Source organism: Triturus cristatus, chromosome 2_2 (genome assembly GCF_964204655.1).
Source record: "Triturus cristatus chromosome 2_2, aTriCri1.1, whole genome shotgun sequence".
Classification (NCBI taxonomy): domain Eukaryota; kingdom Metazoa; phylum Chordata; class Amphibia; order Caudata; family Salamandridae; genus Triturus; species Triturus cristatus.
In genome coordinates, this window is record NC_140582.1 from 779,135,903 (window position 1) to 779,161,133 (window position 25,231).

The window sequence follows — 25,231 nt, forward strand, 5'->3', positions numbered from 1 at the left end:
CCACCAACAGGCCACTGTATGTATCAACAATAGTGCAAACATATTGACAATTCCTACTCATAGGAAGTGGACCAATGTAATCAATCTGCCAAATTTGAGCGGGTAATTTCCCGCGATGTAAATGACCTTTAACAGTTTGGGGCACTTTGCGCTGCCTGATATGCTGACAAATGGGACAATGTAGAATAACATTTTTGATTAAATCTAGGGGAATATAAATTCCTCGATCAGCAGCCCACCTGCTAGTGGCTTTCTCTCCAAAGTGTCCTGCTTTCTGGTGGGCCCATTTCGCCAATCCCGCAATATCAGAATCTTGCCTGTCCACCACTGCCTCAGCAATTTTAGATTTCTCATCTGCAATATTATGAAAGAATTTGTCAAGAGAGTCTATCGGGGTATGAGCATCCACATGGAAGATTGTAACAGTACTCTGTGGGAGCATTTCCCAAATCTCCTGCCATAATTCTTTTCCCCACAGTTCTTTTGAATGGATTTTCCAACTATGGGAATGCCAAGTCGGTAACCAAACTGCCAGTCCATTGGCAGTAGACCAAGAATCGGTGAAAATATGACATGTGCCAGGTAATTCTTGTTTCAGAACTTGATAAACAGCATAGAGTTCAGCAAATTGACTGCTCTTACCCTCACCAGTTGTGCTCAGCAATTTTTGTGTGATCGGATTATAGGACACCGCCTTCCAATGCCGTTTCGTCCCTATGAACCTTGCTGAACCATCCGTAAACCAGACATGGTTTCTGTCCTCCGCCGACAAATCATCAAAAGGTCTACCCCACTTAACAGGAGACTCCTGTACTAACGGTACGGAACATTCACTCTCAGTCTCAGTCGATGGCACCCGCGCCACCTGCTCATGCAAAGATGCAACTCCTTTTTGTCCCACACGTGCCCTGTCTTGTATATACCATTTCCATTTAATCACACTCGCCTCTTGAGCGTGTCTAATTCGGTGAGTTTTCGGCGAACTCATAACCCACTGCATGATAGGAATTTCAGGTCGCAAAACTATATCATGTCCCAAAGTCAATTGCTCGGTATCCACCAGAGCCCAATAACATGCAAGTAACTGTTTCTCAAAAGGTGTATAACGCTCACCAGCATCAGGTAACTTTTTGGTCCAGAAACCTAACGGTACTCTACTCTTGCCTTGTTTCTGCCACAAACTCCAATTCGCATAAAGGCCTTGTACAGACACATTCAAATCCACATCACCATCACATACAGGCCATAAATCCAGAGCATGCTGAATTGCTTCTTTTGCCAGACTGAACGCATCTTGTTGTGGTTTATCCCATTCAAATGCATTCTTTTTACGAGTGACATGATACAAAGGGGCCAATATTTGACTCAAATGAGGAATATGCTGGCGCCAAAAACCAAACAAACCAATGAAGCTTTGGGCTTCTTTCCTGTTCCTCGGAACTGCAAAATCAAGAATTTTCTGTTTAACCTGAGGGATCACTTCTCGGTGCCCCTCATGCCAATTAATACCCAAAAATTTCACAGCCTGAGACGGACCTTGTAATTTATCCGGGTTGATTTCCCAACCTTTCTCACGCAGGCACTCAATGACTCTGTCCAATTGGGTCTGAACTTCCTCTTGTGTTTCGCCTTGGATCAAAATATCATCAATATAGTGACATATCTGAATTTGCGGATGAACCGGTACCTCAGCCAAATGCTCTGCCACCAGCCGGTGACATATCGTAGGACTATGCACATAGCCCTGGGGAAGACTTCTAAACGTCATCTGACGCCCGTTCCACGTAAAACTGAATTGTTCCTGACACTCAGGGGCAATCGGAATCGAAAAGAAAGCATTAGCAATATCAATGGACGCATACCATGTACCTGGATGTTTTTGGATTCTTTCAATTAGGGTAATAACATCCGGTACTGCAACAGTCAAAGAGGGTGTGTGTCTATTCAATTCTCGATAATCAACAGTCATGCGCCAAGAATTATCACTCTTACGTACAGGCCAAACAGGATTATTCCAAGCAGAAGTAACTGGGGTTATAACTCCTGCATCCACCAACTCCTGAATAGTGGTACTAATCTCTTCATGACCACCTGGAATACGATACTGCTTCTGACGAACCACTTTTGTCGCCTGGGGAACTTTTATGGGGGGCATTCTTAAACGACCAACCCGTACAGGCCTGGATGATATATAATGTTTAGTTCCAAATTGGTAACATCCATCATCTAAGTGCAAAGTCATTCCTTTCAAAATATCAATTCCAATTATGAATTCTAAGAGTGGTACCACTAATACAGAGTATTCTTTTCTAGGAATTCTACCTATTCTCATTTCAAGTAAAGTTTGAACTGCAGGAGTTTCCTTTCCACCTAATCCGGTAATTGTAAAAGGCTGACCTTTAAACTTCTTTGATTTTCCATGAATAAGAGTGGCCTCCGCTCCTGTATCTACCAATGCTCGGGCCCTTTGGATATTACGATGTCTCCAATAAATATCAATATCTACATAGGGTCTATTATCTCTGTGAGCCCATCTGTGTACTGGAGCTTGACCTATTTCCTAGTCATTTTTACTGCGTTCTGTGTACCAGGATATATCAGGATAAAGACTCTCACGTTTCCCAGGTATCAATACCTCCTGTTCATATCCATCTCCATTACGAAATGGATTCCTGTCCTCTGCATTGTACTGCAGGTTTCGATCGGCCAATCTGTGTCGATCCTCTCTCCTTCTCAACTCAGGGGATTGATCCCTATCATCTCTACGTCTGCTGTTAACATAATCATCTCTCCCCCTCTCTCTTTCCCCCTCTCTCTCCCTGTCTCTCTCACGACGGGGGGACAAATCACGTACATAACGTCGATCATCACGACGATCAGAGCGCCCACGGCGGTCGTCATCACCGCTACCGTCAGAAAAACCACGATCACACTCAGTCGTCCGAACACGCCGGGCACCCTCCTTTCGATCCAAGCCACGTTTGCGAAACATTTCCCACAAACGAGAAGTAGTCTCACCGTCAATGTCCTCCTTCCGCACACCATCGGCCATAAGACCAAAAAACATATCACGTCTAGTAAGTTTATTGTCACCAGGAGTACGAGTGTCAGGCCGGGATTGCCGTTCAGGTTTAAACCACTCACCCAACTCACCGAGTTGGCGTACCGATTCCAGCACCATAGACAATATGTTACCAGTCTGATTAATCAATAAAGTCATCATGACCTGCTTATAAGCAACAGGGGAAGAACGAATAATACGATTCCGCACAGAAGATGTCAACAAACCATCAAGCAACCTGTCAGCAGTATTCAGAAAAATTGCCGTTTTCATCACCTCCTCTTTGAGACGTTGTGCAGCATCGCGCAAAGTATACCACGGTTTGTCATTCACAGGCCAGTCAGACTCAGTAGGATATTTTTGATTACAACCCTCAGTCGCCAATTGAAGCAAAGAAATTTGACCACCAACATTAAAGTTACGAAAATGATCCTGTACAGTAGAATCCGAACTCAAGGAACAAAACTTCAAACAATCGCCAGCATCCAACATAATGCCAGCAGCGCCCAGTTCATAAAGGCGCACCATCCATGTGAGTAAGGTCTCACCAGCTCGCTGCCGAAATCGCTGCAAAATATCACTAATTTCTTGTTGAGTAAAATCCTCCAAAGAGTCTAAAGCAATACCATTCGGAGCACCGGGAGCCTGCTGCAACTTCCGCCGAAAAACTGGATGCACCGAGACCGCGGGACGAGCATCACAAGGAGCTCGACCAGTACACGTAGAGGAACAATCAGTGTAAAAAGCATCGACCCCGCTCGGAGGACGAGCGCAATCACGGGGTGCACCATCAGAGGCGCAAGAAGCAGACTTACAATCACGGCCGGAGCGAGAGGACTCGCGCTTGGCAGACTCCTCACCCGAGGAAGGAGAATCACTCGAGTTCCAGATATTACCATCCCATTCATCAGGATTCCAATCCAGTCCGGCTTTCGCCACGACCAGACGCACCTTTCGCGTCGAAACCCGACCACGCCGATTCTTGTATTTATAACGAGCAATTCGCACAGCCGCCCTCTCGGCAATAGTTTGGTACGTATCAAGTTTGTCAGCAAGCAACTTATTTTGACACCGCAACAAAGTATGAGCATTCTGAATCTCAACAAAGTTCGCTTCCACATCCTTATGCAAGTTCTGTAACTTCAACAACCTCTCATGCAGAATCCTGTACGCAGACAGAAAAATCCAACCTCTGCGCCCCAAAACGGGAAGCTCATCACCCTTAGATACCGGCGCCTTCTGTAAACAAGTAATCACATTAGCCGGCTCCGCCAGCTCCAAAAAAGAATTCCAATTCTCACTCAAACCAGTAGAATCAGCCCACTCACGGGCTAATGCTTCATAAGGCGTTGAATCCCAGCCGGGAATATCAATGGGCAACTTAAAAGTAGATTTCGACTTTCTAGAAAACATCTCGGAAAAGAAAGAAAAAGAGAAAAAGAGAAAGAAGAAAGAAGAAAGAAAAAAAACTACACTCACAATTATATAGAAATAATATACAAACGAAACCACGGACGCGCCGAAAGCAAACAAGATACAACCACAACGCACACAGGTTTCGTAAACGGTTCGTGACGCCAAATGTTCTGCTTGGGTTTTCGGATCAGATAGAACCCGCTCATCAGAGCCTCACTAACCCAGCCAGAACATTACCCCCTCCCTAGGGCCTATTTACAATAGTGCAACCACATCTATCTACCACCTAAGGACAGGGAATTCCTACTATACATACCAAGACCTCTTATAATCGGCGGCCTCGCGATCCCATACGGATCCAGACCTCTCTGCCCATACGACAGTATCACAAGTGGCGGCCTCGCGATCCCATACGAATCCAGACCTCTCTGCCCATACGACAGTATCACAAGTGGCGGCCTCGCGATCCCATACGAATCCAGACCTCTCTACCCAGACGGCAGTCTCAGCACAATCGGCGGCCTCGCGATCCCATATGAATCCAGACCTCTCTGCCCATACGACAGTATCACAAGTGGCGGCCTCGCGATCCCATACGAATCCAGACCTCTCTACCCAGACGGCAGTCTCAGCACAATCGGCGGCCTTGCGATCCCATACGAATCCAGACCTCTCTGCCCATACGACAGTATCACAAGTGGCGGCCTCGCGATCCCATACGAATCCAGACCTCTCTGCCCATACGACAGTATCACAAGTGGCGGCCTCGCGATCCCATACGAATCCAGACCTCTCTGCCCATACGACAGTATCACAAGTGGCGGCCTCGCGATCCCATACGAATCCAGACCTCTCTACCCAGACGGCAGTCTCATACGACAGTTCATCCTATGATCACCATAACATACAAAAAGGGAATCAGTCTCACTATTCATCAGATCACACAAGGACTGCCAGTTCGAGCATAGCCTGTTCTCCGGTTCGAGGGGCTCCTCTTTCCCTTATTCAGTTACCACTTACCTGATCAGGGTTAACATCTGTTCATGTAGCCGCAGCTGACTAGAAGAATAGGCTACCCTCTCATACAAGAACACGCAGCACATGTTGGTTCACTACAAACTGGGTACTTTATTACTCATTACATACGCAATCACATAACATTACAATATAACACATAACCTGCAAAGAAAAGTGAAAGATTAAGTTGTACACTCTAATAAGAAAGGGTCGACATCACCTTAGTAGTGTGTAGCCTGCACTCAGTGGTCATTTAGGTTCCCTTCTCGTCTGTGCCTCGGCTCGCCTGGAAGTCACACCTCCGCAGTCACGGATACATGTCTGCACCACTATGCGCTGTTCTCTTCACCCTTCTCCGAGTCACTGGGACCTCTTCCTTATCGGCTACTCCCTCCTCTCTGGCTATTCTGCTAGGAGAGTATCTGTCTCTCGGTTCTTCTCCGCCTTCAAGATGGCGTCTGTCTTCCCTGGAATAAGTAATAGCTTTACTGCTAACGGCTAGATGCCGCCTACGGACTGAACATGTAACTGTCTCAGACTTTCACTAATATAGAGGTGCGTTTCCTCATGGAAAATTCCGGCCCGTAACCTGCCGCCCACCAAATTCTTGTACCTCCCCGTACCAAGGACACGTTCCCAGCCGGCCGGCCTGATGTAGTGTCTTCGGCATGAAGAAAAATACAATCCTTCGATAAGGGCCGGCCTGAACCGGTTCTCTCCAAGCGAATAACACCACATAACTAAAACATTACATTTGACCTAGAAGCATCCCAAGCTGCCGGAGCAGAAAGAAAGATGGAGTCTCTCCCGTTTGAGGCCTACCAGGCCTGAATTCAGCACGGCTCCATGAAATACCCTCACTACAGGACAGGTTATCCCTAATACTAACGAATCTATCCCCTAGGCTATGTGTGCAAGCCCTGATCTATGGGGAAGAGCACAGGATCATGTCGAAGTGCCTAGTAAATAGGCTCCATTCACTACTCTAACCCTTAGACTTGAATGGTAAGAGACTGAAGTCACATTCACTCACTTTTCCTCACAAGAAGGCCGGGAAAATCGAGCAGAACAGATACTTGCCTGGGTTTCCTCCAAACTTCTGGAAATAAAGCAGGATGTGATGCATGAAGCCCAGTCAGGTTTTGTCCCCAACCATGTCCTGTTGGGTAGTACCCATGTGTCTACCCATGTACCCATTTTGAGAAAATCTGTTCATGCATTCACTTGGGTCCTTGTAGGCCAGCTGTACCTCTCCTTGCAGCAGTAAGTACATGGACACAAGACATGACAAGCTCTATTAGGGGCATCCAGCATCTGAACTACTGTCTTGGGTTTTGAATATTTGATGCTCCAGAACGGCCTGAAGTTAAATTCCTCTAAGAGCAAATTCCCATCTCATTTTAAATAATTCTAACCAGTCCTTGTGCAGATTGAGATGGAAGAACTTGCTTGGAAAGGGGAGCTTTGATCTAGGCTGCTAAAACTGGTTACTAATTTTTATCTTTGACTTTGGAATAGAAACTGAATCTTGCATTCTAAAATCTATCTATCTATCTATCTATCTATCTATCTATCTATCTATCTATCTATCTACTGCCTACCCATCCATCCATCCATCCATCCATCCATCCATCCATCCATCCATCCATCCATCCATCCATCCATCCATCTATCTATCTATCTATCTATCTATCTATCTATCTATCTATCTATCTATCTATCTATCTATCTATCTATCTATCTATCTATCTATCTATCTATCTATCTATCTATCTATCTATCTATCTATCTATCTATCTATCTGCTCACCTCAAATGTCTGTTTTTCTAGCAGAGATTTAAGCATAGGACCGACCCCAAGACCACCCTCAGAGGCACCCTCATTTACAGACCCCTGGGACCTCGCACACAATTCAGCGAAGACATCGCCAACTTCATCAGCCCGCACGCCCTCCCCTCCGCTGACTACTTCCTCCTTGGGGACCTCAACTTCCACCTGGAGAACAACAACGACCGCAACACCACCACCCTGCTGGAAAACCTCGCCAACCTCGGACTCAAGCAACTGGTGACCACCCCCACCCACTACGCCGGCCACACGCTCGACCCCGTCTTCTCCTCCAGCAAGGACATCACCTTCAGCCACGCCACCGGACTCCACTGGACAGACCACAGCTGCGTCCACTTCAGCTTCAGAAGGACCACGACTCACCACCACCCACAACTGGTCCCCTGCAGAAGCTGGAACAAGATCACTGCCGACCAGCTCACCACATCCCTGAGCCAGAACCCCCCCACCAGATCAGCGAACCCCAACCAAGCCGCCAACAACCTCACGAAATGGATCAGCAACTGCGCAGACTACCTCGCTCCACTGAAGACCCCCCCCCGCCAGACCCGGCACCAAGAAAGCATCTTGGTTTACCGACGAACTCAAGAGCTCCAAGAAGAACTGCCGGGCCCTCGAGAAAGCCTGGCGCAGAGACCCAACTACAGACAACATGACCACCCTCAAGCTCGCCACTCGAAGACATCACCAGCTGATCCACGCCACCAAGAAATCCGCATTCAAGGAACGACTGGACAACAACTCCCGCAACAGCAAGGAACTCTTCAACATCGTCAAAGAGCTCTCGAACCCCAGCGCCGGAAACAACGACATCACGCCCTCGCAAGACCTCTGCAACTCGCTCGCCTCGTTCTTCCACAGCAAGATCGCAGACATACACAACAGTTTCAGCACACAGCCATCACACCCTACGACCGAAACAACGCCCCCCACCACCACCCTCCGCGCCTGGACCCCAGTCAACACCGAAGACACCATCCGCACGATGAACTCCATCCACTCAGGATCTCCAACCGACCCCTGCCCTCACCACGTCTTCAACAAGGCCGACTCCGTCATCGCACCCCACCTGCGGGACATCATCAATGCCTCCTTCGACACCGCCACCTTCCCAGAGAGCTGGAAGCACGCCGAACTCAGCGCCCTACTGAAGATCAGCGGACCCCACCGACCTCAAAAACTACCGCCCCATCTCGCTCCTTCCTTTTACGGCCAAATCATCGAGAAAACCGTCAACAGACAACTGGCCGCCTTCCTCGAGATGAACGGATCCCTCGACCACTCGCAGTCCGGCTTCCGGGCCAATCACAGCACCGAGACTGCCCTCATCGCAGCCACCGACGACATCCGAGCTTTGCTCGACAACGGGGAAACAACGGCCCTCATCCTCCTGGACCTCTCCGCGGCGTTCGACACGGTCTGCCACCGCACCCTAGTGCAGCGCCTCAACAACATCGGTATCCAGGAGAAGGCACTTAAATGGATCATCTCCTTCCTCTCCGGAAGAACACAGAGAGTCCGCCTACCCCCGTTCAGATCCGAGGCCACCGAAGTCATCTGCGGCGTACCACAAGGATCATCACTCAGCCCCACCCTCTTCAACGTCTACATGAGCCCCCTCGCAGCCATCGCACGCCAACACAACCTCAACATCATCTCCTACGCCGATGACACCTAGCTGATCCTCTCCCTCACCAACGACCCTGCCACCGCCAGAACCAACCTACACGAAGGGATGAAAGACGTAGCTGAGTGGATGACGAACAGCCGCCTGAAACTGAACTCAGATAAGATGGAAGTCCTCATCCTGGGATCATCACCCTCCGCCTGGGACGACTCCTGGTGGCCCCCTGCCCTTGGCAGCGCACCCAAACCAACAGACCACGCACGCAACCTGGGCTTCGTCCTGGACTCCTCCCTCTCCATGACCAGACAAGTCAACGCCGTCTCCGCATCATGCTTCAACATCCTACGCATGCTACGTAAGATCTTCCGGTGGATCCCCACCGAAACCAGGAAGACGTTCACCCAGGCCCTCGTCACCAGCCGACTGGACTACGGCAACTCCCTCTATGCCGGAACCACAGCCAAACTCCAGAAACGACTCCAGCGCATCCAGAACGCCTCAGTACGCCTCATCCTGGACATTCCCCGACACAGCCACATCTCCGTACACCTGAGAAACCTGCACTGGCTCCCCGTCAGCAAGAGAATCACGTTCCGACTCCTCACCCACGGACACAAAGCTCTCCACAACCAAGGCCCAAGATACCTCAACGACCGCTTGACCTTCTACACTCCCACCCGCCAGCTTCGATCAACCAGCCACGCCCTCGCCGCCGTCCCCCGCATCCGAAGAGCCACAACAGGAGGAAGATCCTTCTCCTACCTGGCTGCCAAGACGTGGAACTCCCTCCCCATCCACCTCCGCCTGACCCAAGACCACCTCTCCTTCAGGAAGCAACTCAAGACCTGGCTGTTCAAGCAGTAGCGGAACCCCCTCCCCCAAGCGCCTTGAGACCCTCCGGGTGAGTAGCGCGCTATACAAATGCTTGATTGATTGATAGGATTAGCACAATGCCATACAAGCTGAGCTAGAAAGGGACATAACCTTTTGTCATTTTTACAGCAAAGCCTTTAAGCATAGGATTAGCACAGTGCCAACCATACCAAGCTGCAAAATTACAAAAGCCTTTTACCACTTCAGGCACAGTATTACTGCTTGGATTGGTAAAATGACATTCAATCCAACCTAGAATGAATAAAAGCAACCCCTGACAACTGTTTAGCTGAAGTTAAAGTGGAGGTGAGCAGCTTCCGAGTACTGCTGATGTTGAAGGGTGCTCCATATGAAGGAGCGGCTCTCCACCTAAACTTGGGAATCACCTAGAGATCGTTGATTCCTGTTCTGCATAATTTATTTCACACTGAGCCTGAAAGGGTATTGCCTTGATTTATACTGAGTGCTCCCTTGCATCTTGACAAAGCTGTACCTCTCTGATGAGCTCTAACTAGTGCAAAACGTGTGTATTTGGTCACTTTTATTCAATCCAGGTATATGTAGCTAGGTAGGTTTAATTAACATTCAAATGAGTTGAGAATTTCTGGCCTACTACAATTAAACCAAGAGTCACAATGTGAATACTGAATAGAGTGGGGCTGATAATGAAACATCAGTTTGGCACCCCTTATGTTAGAAATTAGCAGAACCAATGTAGAACAGTGCCACTCACTCCCATTCACAATGGGAGTTCAGGTGGACAACATCGTTATGTTGGCAGTGAACGATTTTTTGGGGACTGGATTCAGGATTTATTCGTTAGTTGCCTTAATTAGAGGGTTATCTTGTTTACGATTCCGTACAGATGGGGCAATTCCCTGAGGTTGTGATGCATTTGCAATTTAAGAGTAAATAGCAGCATTAAGTTCACTTTCTTTATTGAATGTATAACCAATTTCTTCATTTGTGTTTGGGAAGGGTCTAATACTAAAATAGAAGTCTGTTCAATGGAATGTATAAAAATGTTTTCAAAGTAGGGCTATGTCCGAATTTTGTGACGATAGATTAAAGATGTCTTCAATAGTTGCAAGTGGGATAGGATGAAAGAACTGCATTTTGGGGTCTTCTTTGAGACAATTTTGTCTAGTATTTTCAGGGTATTATTGAAGAGGAGGATGTTAAATGGGACTTGCACATTATTTGTCAGGTGCAAAAGGATCTTTAGGATTGTTGGTGATGATTCTGAGATGTAGGAATTTATAGTTCTCTGTGATGTCTCATTTGTGACTGAATCCTAATCGTGTCTGCATCTCCTCATTTTCCCAAATTTCTGAGAATGTTTTACTTTTGTAATGTTATTTTCTGTTATTGTGATCTTAAGTGGAGTTCTCGTACTCCTAAAGGGCCCCTTGCTGCACATTGGACTAAGTAAGGCTGAACAAACTAGTGTTGGTTTTTCAGTGAATGTTAAGGTTGTCAAAGGGGTGTTTCCATATTGATATTGAGGCTATGTATCAGTGAATGATTCCAGGAAGAATGGGCCCTCAGCATGCGCGATGTGGATCAGACATAGATGAATGATGTTTGCAGAAAACGTTTCTCAGTTTCTTAACAGAGATACAACGGCATCGTCACATTGTTTTCTGGCTTATTTAGATGGATTTATTTTATTAAAGGTTTTCACAAATTCAACAGAACCCAAGCATGGTTACATATGTAGATCCATCCATATTATTGCAAATGCATACAACTATAATGAGCCAAATAAAAATACATACAGAGGCATAATAAACAAATAAGTAATCTTAGGCCTGTCTGTTTACAATTGTATTAAGGCAAAGCCCTAAAAACATACAGCTGTGAATTATATTTCCTTTTGTGCCCTGTTTTAAAAAATCTACTCCATGAATCATGGTAGAGCTACAACAATGTATTGCAATTGCACAGACCCAAGGCTTCTAGTTTGATAAAAGATGAAGAGCAGATCAACAGTGCATGTACTAATTCTAAAGCGTTACCACAGACCATATAAACTCTGTTTTCCAGATGGATTATTCATTTACTCTTCCTCAATCCGATTATTCTTTCAGGCTGCCTCACTCAACGAGACAGGATGGAGATGAAATCAACAATGCGCACAATTCCAATACATTTGAAAAAATTGACTAAAAAAACTGCTTTAAAATGGTCGAAAGTACAATGTGCCCCAATCCTTTTTAGGTCTCGCCTGGCATTGCAGCGCGCATGTGGTGCGCGCTCTGCGAGCGCTTCTTAGAATCGATACGATTTTAGAAGGGGACTTGAAGCCCTGCCCCTCTTTCCCATTGGCTGGCGTCATCGTTTAGGGTAAATGCTGGTTCGTGATTGGGAATCAGGCTTCTTTGTTACCGCCCTGTCCATTTTTCGGACGGCCCATCTGGACAGGCCAACGCCATCTTTGTTTGACGTGATGTAGGAGGGTGTGCTCCTAGCTTGATTTATGTTAAACGCTGGCTCCTGATTGGAAATCCTACCAGCTCCTCCTTCCCCATCCCCCCATCCAAAACCAAACTTCCCAGAGTTGCACTCTTCATTCTTCATTTGCTTATGAGATCTCCTTTTTTTATTAGGCGGCTGCTGCTTCCAAGGTAGGAAAACATGCTCTAGCTGCGCCTGCTTCCAAGTTACGAAAACATGCTCTATTTAAAAACATCACGGAACGCACTTTGTTCAGCACTGCACCCGCTTCCAAGGTAGGAAAACATGCTCTAGCTGCACCTGCTTCCAAGTTACCAAAACATACTCTATTTCAAAACATCACGGAACACGATTTATTTCAGCGCTGCACCCACTTCCAAGGTAGGAAAACATGCTCTAGCTGCACCCGCTTCCAAGTTACGAAAACATGCTCTATTTAAAAACATCACGGAGCAGGGGCTCGCGGCGGGCGCCACACTTTGTTTCAGCAAGAAAACATGTACTATTTAAAAACAGCAAGGAGTGGGGGCTCCCGGCCACAGACCTCAAATAGAGCGAATACTTTAGCAGAACTGTTTTTTGCACTTTCTTTTGACCCGCATGCGCAGCTCAACTTCCTCCATTTTTTTTCTCGCAACATTAAACTTTAACATTTCTCCCCGTGTGGTGCCCTCCCTCTCAACACCAGAATCTACACTCCTCCCACCCCCGCTTCTGGGTTAAGGAGACTGCCTTTCGTTATCGGCCACCTGAGCTCAGCCTCTCCCAGATCACCTCTATAGCCGCAGGGGCCACAGTGATCAGCCACTGAGCTGGCCTTAGACCTGCCGACCTTTCCTCTTCCCCTGCAGCAGCTGATCTTCCACCGCATCTCACACTGCTCTGCAGCATTTCAAATGGCAAGGTGTGATAATATTGTCCTTCCAGGTAAAGCGCTGTAATGCCTTTCAGAATTTACAGGTTAATATGGTTTTATATTTTTTAATAAATGTAAGTCCCCACCTACCCTGCGTTGCACTGTTTGTTTACTTTTACATTTCCTTTCCGTGGAGGCATAAGGCATAATCCTTCCACCTTCTTTGTCATATGTCCTCCAGCTGTCAATCACCCTCCTTTATTCATATTCGCAGTGTTGGCTGTCCCCTGCTGGGGTTCCTGCTGGTACGCCAGCTTGATAAGAGGCTAGAATCTACTGTGATTTTTATGGTAATTAAAGACATTGAATGTGGATGGCTGATGCTGCAGATAGCATCAGCGCTGCCCTGATGGCTAATCTGACATGAGCACCTGTGACTGACAGTGAGGAGCTTTGAGTGCCCTTCAGCTGCTCCTGTGAAGTGTTTCTTTCGTGCCAGCCTCCCACCTCTTTCACTTACCCCCCCCCCACCACGAAAAAAGGGTCTCTGCCCTCTGTACCGCACTTTCAGTCTCTTTCCACCATTATCCAGCCTTTCCCATATTCCGTTTGTCTTCTTTTCTCTCATCTTTCAGTCCCTTTGTCCGGATGTCTGGGCATTCCCTCTATCTTCTTGTCTGCCCCTTTCCTTTCTCCTCCCGTCTGTCCTTTTCCCCATTCCTTCTATCCCATATGTCTGTCCGCATATCTGCCCTTCTAGTCTGACCCACTGCCCATTCCTTCTAGGCTGCCCTCCTCCTCATCCCTTTTACTTTATCCTTCTGTTTACTACATGTTTAATGCGCATTTGTTGGTATTCTCACACCTAAAATGGAATAAAAGAGAAATGCATTTAGGTAATTTCAAACACGTAAACTGGAGCTCTTCCCACTCGTTGCCTGGTCAACCACCGTATTTCTTTTCCCTATGTGTTGTTCTATTTTCTCCTTTCCACTTATGTTGTTTGGGCAGCTATACGTTTTTGGTATGCCAGGAATTGGATATTTGGGCTCGGTTGGGAGGTTGGACAGAGTGTGCCTTACATTGGTACTTAAGCGGGAAAGCAAGCCTTACACAGATGTTGCTTCTACACATCTTTATTCCTGTGACTGCCCCTTACACATGGACGATTCTTACCTGGAGTAGCTGATGTACAGGATCCACTACCAAGCTATATACTATACACTCCATACTCCTTAGGCACAATGTACACATCACATCACAGCGACTACAAATGTGCAAAAGATCTGTTATTTTATATGTGCGCATGTGCAGTAATAGGTCTCTGTGTACATGTCTGTGCGCATGTTTAGTGCTTACACACTTTTGCTGTGAGCATGTGCAGTAAACAGCACGTTCACCACCTAGCATACTAGTGCTTCTTACAGATATTGGCAATGTCTAAGCACATGGTATATGCTGACAGCAGACTGGAAGCTTAGATAGCTATGCATCAACAGCAGTGGCTGGCACCGATGAGTACCATGATGCGGCAAAGCTGGAAAAAATGAGTACCGCCATTGCCCAATTTTAGATAGCTAAAAAGTCAGCGAGTGCAGGTGCTAGATCTCCTCAGATACTCTTCAGGTTAAACTTGGTAACACAGTTCACACACATACACTTCACACCATGCCACATAATTCCAATCAGCATAGTTTCACTGAATGCCACACACTTCCATGCTATACAATTCGACTCTACACATTTCCATTCCACACCACATAATTTGACAACAAACCACATAATTCAACTCAACAACACAAGTACACAACACACCACATACATCCAATATACACCACAGAATTCTACATCATGCCACAAAATTCAACAACACACGATAATTAAACTCCACTACATACCACTCTACAACACAAAATACCATTCCACATAATTCCACTACACAAATCCACTCCACACCAGAAAATTCCACAACTAACAATTCCAATCCAACCCACATAATTTCACTCCACACCACATACATCCACTCCACTCCAAACCAAAACACATGGGTAAAAGACATTGTCATTTACAATGCCAATAGCTCTAACTCTCACAACTGCGAGACCTATTGCATTGCAAATGCTTGTTTTCTATTTGAAACGATAGAACTTCTTTAAGGATATTTTTAAGCAACAATTTTGGTAAATGAAACTTAAGAACAGAGGTAGACATTTTCATAGTTAGACCGAGCTCAATGTCTTTAATATTTAATGATTTATGGTTATATGACCTACCAGCTGTATTCACCCTTCAAACATTTTCAATTAAAGATAACATAATAGTGAGCTGACTGGGCATGTTTCAGGTCAAACCAAAACTCGATTACTTGGTAAAGAAGCAAATACAATAGTGTTCACATATTGAGCTATTTACTGAGGGCACCAATGTACAGATATTGTTCAGAATGGAAGACAATATCAGAAATGACGCTGAGATCATTATCCAGTATGTGCGTGCAGTTATGTCGACTTGTTGACCAAACCTTCCATTTCAAGTTAATATAATAACCCTGAATGGGACGCTCCCAAAAGAGCACGATGCATGTTCAGTGTATTTAATATATGTTTTAATATTTCAGAGAATCAACGGAATCGAATAAATTGGCATTCCTACATGTAGAATTCTTAAATTAAATGATGGTGCATTTTTCATGTGGTTTTGAATATGGAAAGTGTATTTTTATTCTCTCTGTAATAAATAATTTGAAGAACAAACAGCATATTATTAACAATATGATTCAATATTTGACAGGGTTTGGAATCTGGATCTGAAAGGGGAAGTGACATTGCTCCAGTGAAACAGTCGACAAAGAACTTGCTCCGTGGTACCTCTGTTGACCCTGTGACCTCAGTTCCAGTGACTGATCCTGGAGCCAAACCCAAGGTTACAGTAAGTTCAGAATGACCATAAAAATCAGTCATATTTGTAATCAATAGAAGTTAGTGAATTAGGTTGGAAAGTTAAGCCATGAAGAGATTGATTTTAATTTTTCTTCAGAATCCCTCCATTTGATTACGTTTTTCTCACTCTCCACTGACTAGGCACAGGCTCTAAAATCAACAGGCAATGGGCCAGCTCAGAAATTGCATTCAAATGCATTTTCTGCAGGGCTGAAGTAGCTGAGTAAACTGTGAGGGAATGTAGTTCTGGGCATACCTCATTGTAACATATGCACCTTGGGACAGATTTACAAGGAAGTGCCGCAGCACGGCAACGCAAGCCCTTTGGCTGCACCACACTGCGGCCTTTCCAAAGCACAGGAATGCGACATATTTACAATAATATGTCGCATTCCTGTGCTCTCCCCTGTGCTGGCGCACAAACTGCTGCCATGCACCGGTGCAGGCACCCTTGCACCATGGTGCAAGGGTGCCCACGTCATGGGGAGATTGTTTTTGTGCAGGAAGTGGCACTTTCCTGCACAAAAACAATCACTACAGGCATTTCCTCTTATAATGCGTGCTGTAGAATGCAGCACGCATTGAAAGAGGACAAAACGAGGAGAAATTAAAACATTTCTCCTCGTTTCATTGCTCGTAAATCTGGAAATGTGTCTTGCTCCATGGGTGTTACGTGGGAACACCCACAGCAATACCGATGGATCGCCCCTTTCATGCAAAGTGCTGCATGTAAAGGGGCCATATTTACAAGGGCAGGAAAAGCCACGCAGGGTGGAGCTGTAACATGCGCCACCAGTACATCACAGAAAGTGATGTACTGGTGGCGCAGGGGGTTTGTAAATCTGCCCCCTTGTGCCTATATTTAGCAGATGCAAGTCAGTCATAAGGGTTTGCCCCCTTGGAAGCATACTTTGTCTCCTTGTCAGCTAGAGTTCACTATCACCTACTTGGGAAATGTCAGTACTTAACACTTCTCAAATTTATAAGGCACTTTTAGTTACAGGGTAAAAGATTTGTTATAGTCTAAAAGCTTCGAGGACGAATCGGGCGGTTACTGCTACCCAACGGGCTGTGATAGATGAGATCTGAAGATCCAGCGCCTTGAATCCAGAATGCATCAGAGGAGGAGGTGGCTGCCTTGACTTCCTGAACTGCTGCAGGCTCTGCAGTGACCAGTCTATCATCACTTGGATGGACTTTTTTGTCTGATGGAAATGACACAAAATGGCAGATTTTATATGGATTCCCCTGACAGGGGCTGCCAGTTGTGCCTGAAGGAGTACATGCGAAGACTCTTTGCGGGTCCTATGTGTTGTGTTTTGCCAAGTATGTAATCCCATTGGGTTTATAAAAGTCACTTCTCTGCATCTCCCCTACTTTGGATGTGTCCATACTACCAAAGGTGTAGGCCGTGACATTACCTCTCTACATTCACATCACTGGTGTCCATATATAGATTATTGAGGGAATGCGTGTTTTTCAAGCGCATAATTCGATATTGATTGAAGTTCTGAGTGGCTCATTTTTGTCGGGTTCGTTGTCTGTATCCTGACTACAGAGGTAGTGCTGTTCACTGTAAATACTTGGGGTTTCATTAGCATTGCGGTTTCTCTTACCATACAATAGCATAATATTTTCTCTTGCAGCGTGGCCTTCAGAACATCAATCTAATTACAGTTCAGATGTTTTGCTAACTATGAGTTATAATTCTGGAGTAATACCAATATTATGCTGGTTAGTCTTAGAGTAATAGGTGGCTCTCGGCTGGAATGCATTCCCGAATGGATCAGTAGTTCCACTCTTTGGAGGCTTTTCAGTGATTTTTTTAAAGCTAAGGAAAGAGGGACTTTTGGAATGGGAATGTCCCAACGGGAGCTCCATCTGCCAGGTCTCTCCAGGCCCATTCCAAGCCCCATTCTGCATTTCTTTGAGGACCTGCTTGCCCTGGTGTGGCCCGTCATCAAGACTCTGCAGTCCAGGACACATACTATAATTATAGTCGGGATCCCTCCACATCAGACTGCCGCCTTCTGCTTCAGTCTGCTAACAGAGCCTGGAAAGGGTGCACCCCCATATGCACTCTCAATGCCCGAGGTGGAGGAAACTAGGAGCTGCCAGCCGGCATTCTGAGTGTGTGGGCGTGGCCTAAGGTCTGGGCATGCAAGACCGACCTGTGAGTTACATTCAAGAAAAGTAATCGGCCAACTGACATTGAGCACACATGCTATTAGGGGTGATTCAATCTGCACCGGAGCTATAGTTGCGCTACTGCTGTATGCACTACTGTCTTTTTAGGTCAAGCCTGGGCAGCGCATGTGCATGCGCTGCTCTGCGAGGCATTCTGTATTGAGATATGGACTTGAAGCTCCGCCACTCTCCTCCCATATTTTTTATTGGTTTGTGTAATCGTCCATTGTAAACTGCAGCTATTCATTGGTCAAAAGCCTTAGTGGTCCCTCCTTAGTACCGCCTTGACTCATCTTGTAACCTCCCATGGCAACACCCCCTGTTACGTGTGTTGTTATGTTATGTTATGCTATATAATTTGTAAAGCGCATGGCTGTCCCTTCAAAACGACGTCCCAGCGCAAGAAGCAGAGAAAGGAGGATGGGAGAGCAAACTAACAGTCAGCGAAAGAACAAGGTCTTCACCCCCTTCTGAAGGTCAGGAGGTTGGGAATGCTTCTGATGGAAAGAGTCAAGGAATTCCAGAGGGCCGGTGCAAGCACCTTGAATGAACGCCCTCCGGCTCTATGAAACCAAGGAACTTGTGCCAGATGGAGTTCATACGAGCGTAGACCACGTGTCGGGATGTAGGGAAGGCATAGATCGCTCAAAATCCCTGGACCCGAGCCTGAGAGAAACTTGTGAGTGAGACAAAGCACTTTAAATTGAATTCTCTGTTCTATAGGCAGCCAGTGAAGTCGGCGCAGAAGGCCGGAAATCGAGCAGTGTCTGGGAGGGCAAACAGCGCGCGGGCTGCAGCGTTCAGGGTGCGCTTTAGCCTTTTAGTCTCTGACTTGTTGGTGCCAAGGAGCAGCCCATTGCAATAGTCCAGTCTGGCTAGAAGAGTGGCTTGAACAATCAGCTGGCGAGTGTTGGGTTAAAAAAAAACAATATGGGTTTGAGGCCCAGCAGCAAGCCGAAATGCGTTCCTGTAACAGACTTGGCATGATCTTAAAAAGTGATGCCTTGATTTTTTACAACAGTTTTCGGCAGAGGTGGTGCGCCGAGCTTCGGGGGCCACCACTTGCTGTGGAGTTAAGTTGAAGACAATTATCCTCCATCCAAGCAGGGATGGCGGTCAGGTCCTCCTTAAATTTAGCAGCATCCAGAATGGGGTGATTGGTAAAGGTAAGTACCAGCTGCGTGTCATCCGCGTATGACTCCAGGGAGGTATTACGGGCTTTGGCCAGCAAGGCCAGCAGCCGGATGTAAACATTGAGCAAGGTGGGGCTCAATTCTGCACCCTGGGGGACGCCGCTGCATAGGGAATGTGTAAGGGAGTGGAAAGGGGGAGCGATGACTTAAAAGGCCCGGTTAGTCAGAAAAGAGGAGAACCAGACGAGGGCTTTATCAGTGATACCGAGCTCCTGCGGCCAAAAAAGCAGGATGTTATGGGAGACTGTATCAAAGGCAGCACTGAGATGTACTAGAATCAGAGCCAAAGTTCTGCCCTTATTCAGGGAGGCTCTGAGTTTCTCAGTAACCGCCAATAGAGCTGACTCAGTACTATGACGAGGCCTAAAGCCTTTTTGATAGGTGTCTAATATGGAACAAGATTCGAGGTACTTAGTCAGGATGGTGTTCATATGGGATTATGTGATGTTGGCTAGAAAAGGGAGCAAAGAGATCGGACGGTAAATCTCTGGTCTAGAGGCATCTAGAGGGAGCTTTTTCAATAGGGGAATGACTTTCGCATGTTTCCAGGATTGCAATGTCGCTGCAGAGGATAAGGATAGATTGATGAGTTCCAGGCAGCTGGGTATGAGGCAGTCTTGGAACTTAATGAAGAGGTCCAGTTTAAGAGGGTCATCTGGAGACCAGGATTTTATCTTAGTAAGCAAGGCCTGGAGGCCTTCAATGCGAGTCAAAGGGAAGGCTAGAAGGGAGTGAGTCTCAGTGCCAGTGAGGTTACCTTCCAGGGGGTAGAGAACTGTACTCCTAGGGCAAAAGCTGTCATAGATACCCTCAACCACTTTAATGAAGTAGGTAGCCATTACCTCACATTGGGAAGATTGTTTTAGATGGGTTAATGCTGGTATTGATTGTATTGTCAAAATAGGCAGCACGGACATCCGGACCAGTTTATGGTAGGCTTTAATGGCATATTGAAATTTAGCAGTGGAATCATATGAACGTCTCCAGGCACATTCCAAACCTTTACAGTTCTTCTTGGCTGCTATGTTTGATTCATTAAACCAGACATTTACCCGCGCTTTCTTGGCGTAAGTCTATTTGCCTGGGATGCATTTGTCTAGTGTCTGATCGACCTACCCCCTGAAGCAGTCATTGGCCGCCTCGATGTTGGCGGGCAATACTGGTTTTAGAGTGCCAAGAGTGTCTTGCAGGGTGGTGTGAACTAATTTGTGCCATGGGTGTTTATATAGAGGGTTACCGTGGGGCTGGGATTTAGGGCCTTCTAGGGGTATCGAGAAATGGACGCGAGAGTGGTCGGTCCAAGCCATGGGTAATGGGGCGGGACCTCTAGGAACGGGATGTTGGAAAAAACAAGGTTGAGGAGATGGCCAGCCTCGTGTGTGGACCCTGGAACCAACTGTGATCATTGGCATGCTGCCATGTCCCCTAAAAAGTTCAGGATGTCAGGGTCGTTTTGGGACTCGAGGTCGAGATTCAAATCTCTGATGATGGTGAAATTGGCTGTTTTATGCGCCAGTGTGGTGGCAGCATTAACTACTGCTTCTCTAAAGGATTTGGACGGTAAATAAGCAGTCCCGAAAGCGTGAAATTGTCTGTTAGAGGCATTTTAAAATCTTTCGCATTCTGGAAGGGTTTTCCGAGTAAAACTACATGTATATATAGCTTTATAAATCACGACAATGCCCCCGCCTCTCCCCGTCCCTCTATTCCAATTCTCATGGCGTAACCTGAAGGCATAGTCAGGGCAGGGATAGCGGCAGAGTCTTGAGAGAGCCAAGTCTCAGTCAAGAATAAAATATTAAGAGACTGTTCGGCTAGTAGGTTAAATACTTCTGCATGGTGCTTGGCTAAAGAACAGCAGTTTAGACTGCCGATTTTATACTCCTTCATGCATGAGAGGAGGCTTGAGCAGTAGTTGACCCTGAAATTGCACTGGCTACAACGTAGGGAACCAGCGGTAGGAGACCAGCTATGGTTCCCACACTGACGGCGCTCCTTTGCACATCAAGCAGGTTCTCACGTGGATAAACAAACCTACGGGGCAGCAAATGGACATAGTTCCTGGCTCCTGGCGATGTCCAGGCATGAACGGGCATAGACGGGATTGCCTTTGGCGTGCCAGCGGAGCGCCCACTGTGCGCGTCTGCGCTACAGCATTCATGAGGTACCTGGGGGGCACAACTGGCTCCCCCCTGTTATGCCTCTGATTGGAGGAAACAGGCCAATCAGAGTGTGGCACCACCGTAAAATCAAACAGTCCCAAAAGGTTTCAAAATTAGTCACAGAGAAGGTAAAACCAACACACAGCGCAACTCGATAGGCTTTAATTACAGCCTCCGAGCACTATTTTCTCAAATAGCTTTGTCCTGCCTGCTGTTGCAGGCAAGACACGCCCTCTCCGAATGCTTTGTAAAAAATGAACAGCATGCATTGCAATGCATTCGCAAGAGTTTAAGCTATTGGCATTGTAAATGACAATGCCTTTTATTTATCTGTTTTAAAAACAACACATAAATAAAAGGCATTGTCACTTACAATGCCAATTGATCAAACTTTCATCAAAGTGCGACCTATTGCATTGCAAATGCTTGTCTGATAAAGTAACTTCTTTCTGGAGAAGTGAAGCCCTGGACAGGGCACTCGCTTATTGAATTTTTTTAAGTAGTGTTTTTATTGTAGTTTTCAATGCTATCATAACATAAACATGACAACATTACAGTGGTATTTATCATTTGGGCATATATTCCATCCCATTAATAGGCATTTTTAAATGTACCAATATTATCCAAAATGCTGTTTTTGTTTCAGGGTATTCAGAGGTGCATATTGCAGATTGTGAATTGCCAATATGATTCGACTTCTGTGGTTCTCCTTGTTCCATCTTCATACAGCATCTATTTTTCACAGATCTTTCTTTGTTTCTGGATGTATTCCTTAGCTTTATAAATGAGCACTTTCTAGATTATAACATGAATCTAGATTAACTCAAATTTTGTCATGTTGGAGCAGCTGGGTTCCATTGATTTGGGGTTATGTCTTATATTTCCGACCAGACCAAGTCTCACTAGGGTATTTTTGTCATGTGTAAATCTTTCACAATATTTAGTAGGACCATTTTCAGTTTTAGGTTAATTGGGCAGCCCAAGAATAATTATAATTTGCTTGGCATAGCTTCCTAGAAGGGAGGGATAACTCTAAGCCCATATCATATGCAGGAGGTCACCCTCCTCAGTTTGACCTATCAGGCATGTCGGGTCGGAGCTACATTATATTTATCAATGCAGGGTAAGATATATCTGGTGTAGATAGTTAAATTATATCAAGCAGCATCTGGGAGATATCACCCTTCTTTGGGTGTCATCTACATAAACATCTGTTCTTCATTTTCTAATAGGCCCAAATCTACTTCCCAAGGCATTCTTTATTTGTCGAAAGCATGCAGTGTGTTTACGATAAGGAATCTGTATAGTAAATATACTTGTCTCCTCACAGACATTTGGCACATGATCAGTTTGGCCTCAAGGGGGCTGAAGTCAGGGGCTTCTTCATTATTGTTGAGGTATTGTGACCTAACATGTCTCACTTGTCAGTAGTGGAAGAACTGGGTGTTTTTTTCATCCAGTTTTTGAAAGGATATTCTGATACTTCTCAATATCGAAATACAAAGATGGTCCCACTATTTAAAACCTTGTAGAGAGGCTAACTGGGAGAACGGATTCTCCAACCATAGCTGGATTTCACCAGTGATTTTATGGGCCCATTGTGTTTGTGTGACTGAGGCCTTCCAGGAGTTGAACACTACTCTAATGATCCTATGGGGAGTTTGCCTCAATGTTGATGTTATGTAATTTGGAAGGGTTTGGCATATGGACGAGGTTTTCGATTAATCTGAAGAGGCAGTTGGTCAAAACCATGTGCAGGATCTTAACTTTAGTGTTTATGGGCCCGATTCACAGAACTAACTTAAGACAAAATCCTAAACTTACTACCATTTTCGTATTCACAGAAGGCACTTACTCATTTTGGTATTCACAGAAGACACTTACTCACTTCGGTATTCACAGAAGTTAGGAGTCCTAAATTTAGGACTCCTAAATGCCTTCTGTGAATACCGAAAGTCTTCAAATTAGGATTTTTCTCAGTTTAGGAGTCCTAAAGTTAGGACTCCTAACTTTACTACTACTAAACTGAGAAAAATCCTAATTTTAAGGCTTTAGGTATTCACAGAAGGCATTTAGGAGTCTTAAAGTTAGGAGTCCTAACTTTACTACTACTAAATTGAGAAAAATTCTAATTTTAAGACTTTCGGTATTCACAGAAGGCATTTAGGAGTCCTAAAGTTAGGAGTCCTAACTATACTACTACTAAACTGAGAAAAATCCTAATTTTAAGACTTTCGGTATTCACAGAAGGCATTTAGGAGTCTTACAGTTAGGAGTCCTAACTTTACTACTACTAAATTGAGAAAAATCCTAATTTTAAGACTTTCGGTATTCACAGAAGGCATTTAGGAGTCCTAAAGTTACAATCTGGCTTTTCCAATTTTTCACTACTCTCCTTCTTCACATTATCTATTTCCTCAATAGAGCCACGTGCACCATCATTTGAAATCTCCTTAACCATACCTCCCATTTTCTCGTCTTGAATAGTTAACACAATTTTGGTGACGTTTTCACATTCGTCTTCCACCACCCTCACTCTTGCCAGCAATTCTTGCCCTTCACATTTTAGTAAAATGTCCCTTTTTACCACTATTGCGGCATACTATACCTCTTGCTGCATGCTTAAAACTGATGGCAATGTGGCCTGGAGCACCACATTGAAAACATTTAATTTCTCTGGTTGCAAATTCTTTTTCACACTAGTGCTGGATATATCCTTTTTCGGATCGCTCGCATTTTTCCCCAAATTTCCTTTGGAATTTCGTACCTCCAGGACCGAAGCTTGTACACCATCGACATCATGAACTACCTTTGATGAAGTGTCCATTTCTTCCAACCATTTCGCTGCTTGCTCCATTCCCTTCACCACCTGAATGGCTTCTGTCAGATTGAGGTACCTTGTCAACAACTTTTCTCTTACTCTCTTATCATTAGTGCATCTTACAATTTTGTCTCTGATGAGCAAATCACCTACATTCTCAAATTTGCAAGTTAAGGATAACCCTCTTAAAGCTGCAACATATGTTTCTATATCCTCCTCAACCAATTGTACTCTTGAAATAAACTTCCCATCACCACATTAACCTAAGTAATGAAACGTGCATCTAGCATTTGAATAGACATTTCATACACATTTGTAGGAAGACCATTCCCAATTCCTAATGAAATCTCAGGAAGATTCACATGTAACCTCCTTTCTTATACCCCTAAATGATTTAACAAAATGGCTCGATGCCTGACTGGAGCATATTTATCACCCCCGATACCTAACACATAAATAATAATTTCTTCCACTGGTCCCAAGGAATAGGTGGATTACCCAGAGTGGCAAGGAATGTAGGAGTTGATGCCATGGCTTGATCCCCCATGTTACTAGTTTAAAATTGATTAAAAAAATTAACTGAAATAAAAAGATAAAGTAATAATTTAACAAAACAAGCCACCACAACAAGCTAACACATTAAATTAAAATAACAAACCTGCTTTCCTTAAAAGTTCTTATTTGCAGGTTGAGAATGATGACTTGAATAACCAAGGTTAGCAGTCTATATGAAATCAATTTTTTCCTTAGTTCTTTTTTTTCCTTGTCTGTCTT

At 45.3% G+C, this 25,231-nt stretch overlaps 1 protein-coding gene across 1 annotated transcript in view; it reads left to right on the forward strand.

Moving 5' to 3' along the window:
- DLC1 (DLC1 Rho GTPase activating protein) overlaps positions 1 to 25,231 on the forward strand; it is a 1,452,292-nt gene that overhangs the window by 584,728 nt on the left and 842,333 nt on the right. The window contains exon 4 of the mRNA XM_085642035.1: positions 15,946 to 16,083. Within this exon, the coding sequence (XP_085498161.1) occupies positions 15,946 to 16,083 (138 nt within the window). The remainder of the gene's footprint in view (positions 1 to 15,945; positions 16,084 to 25,231) is intronic.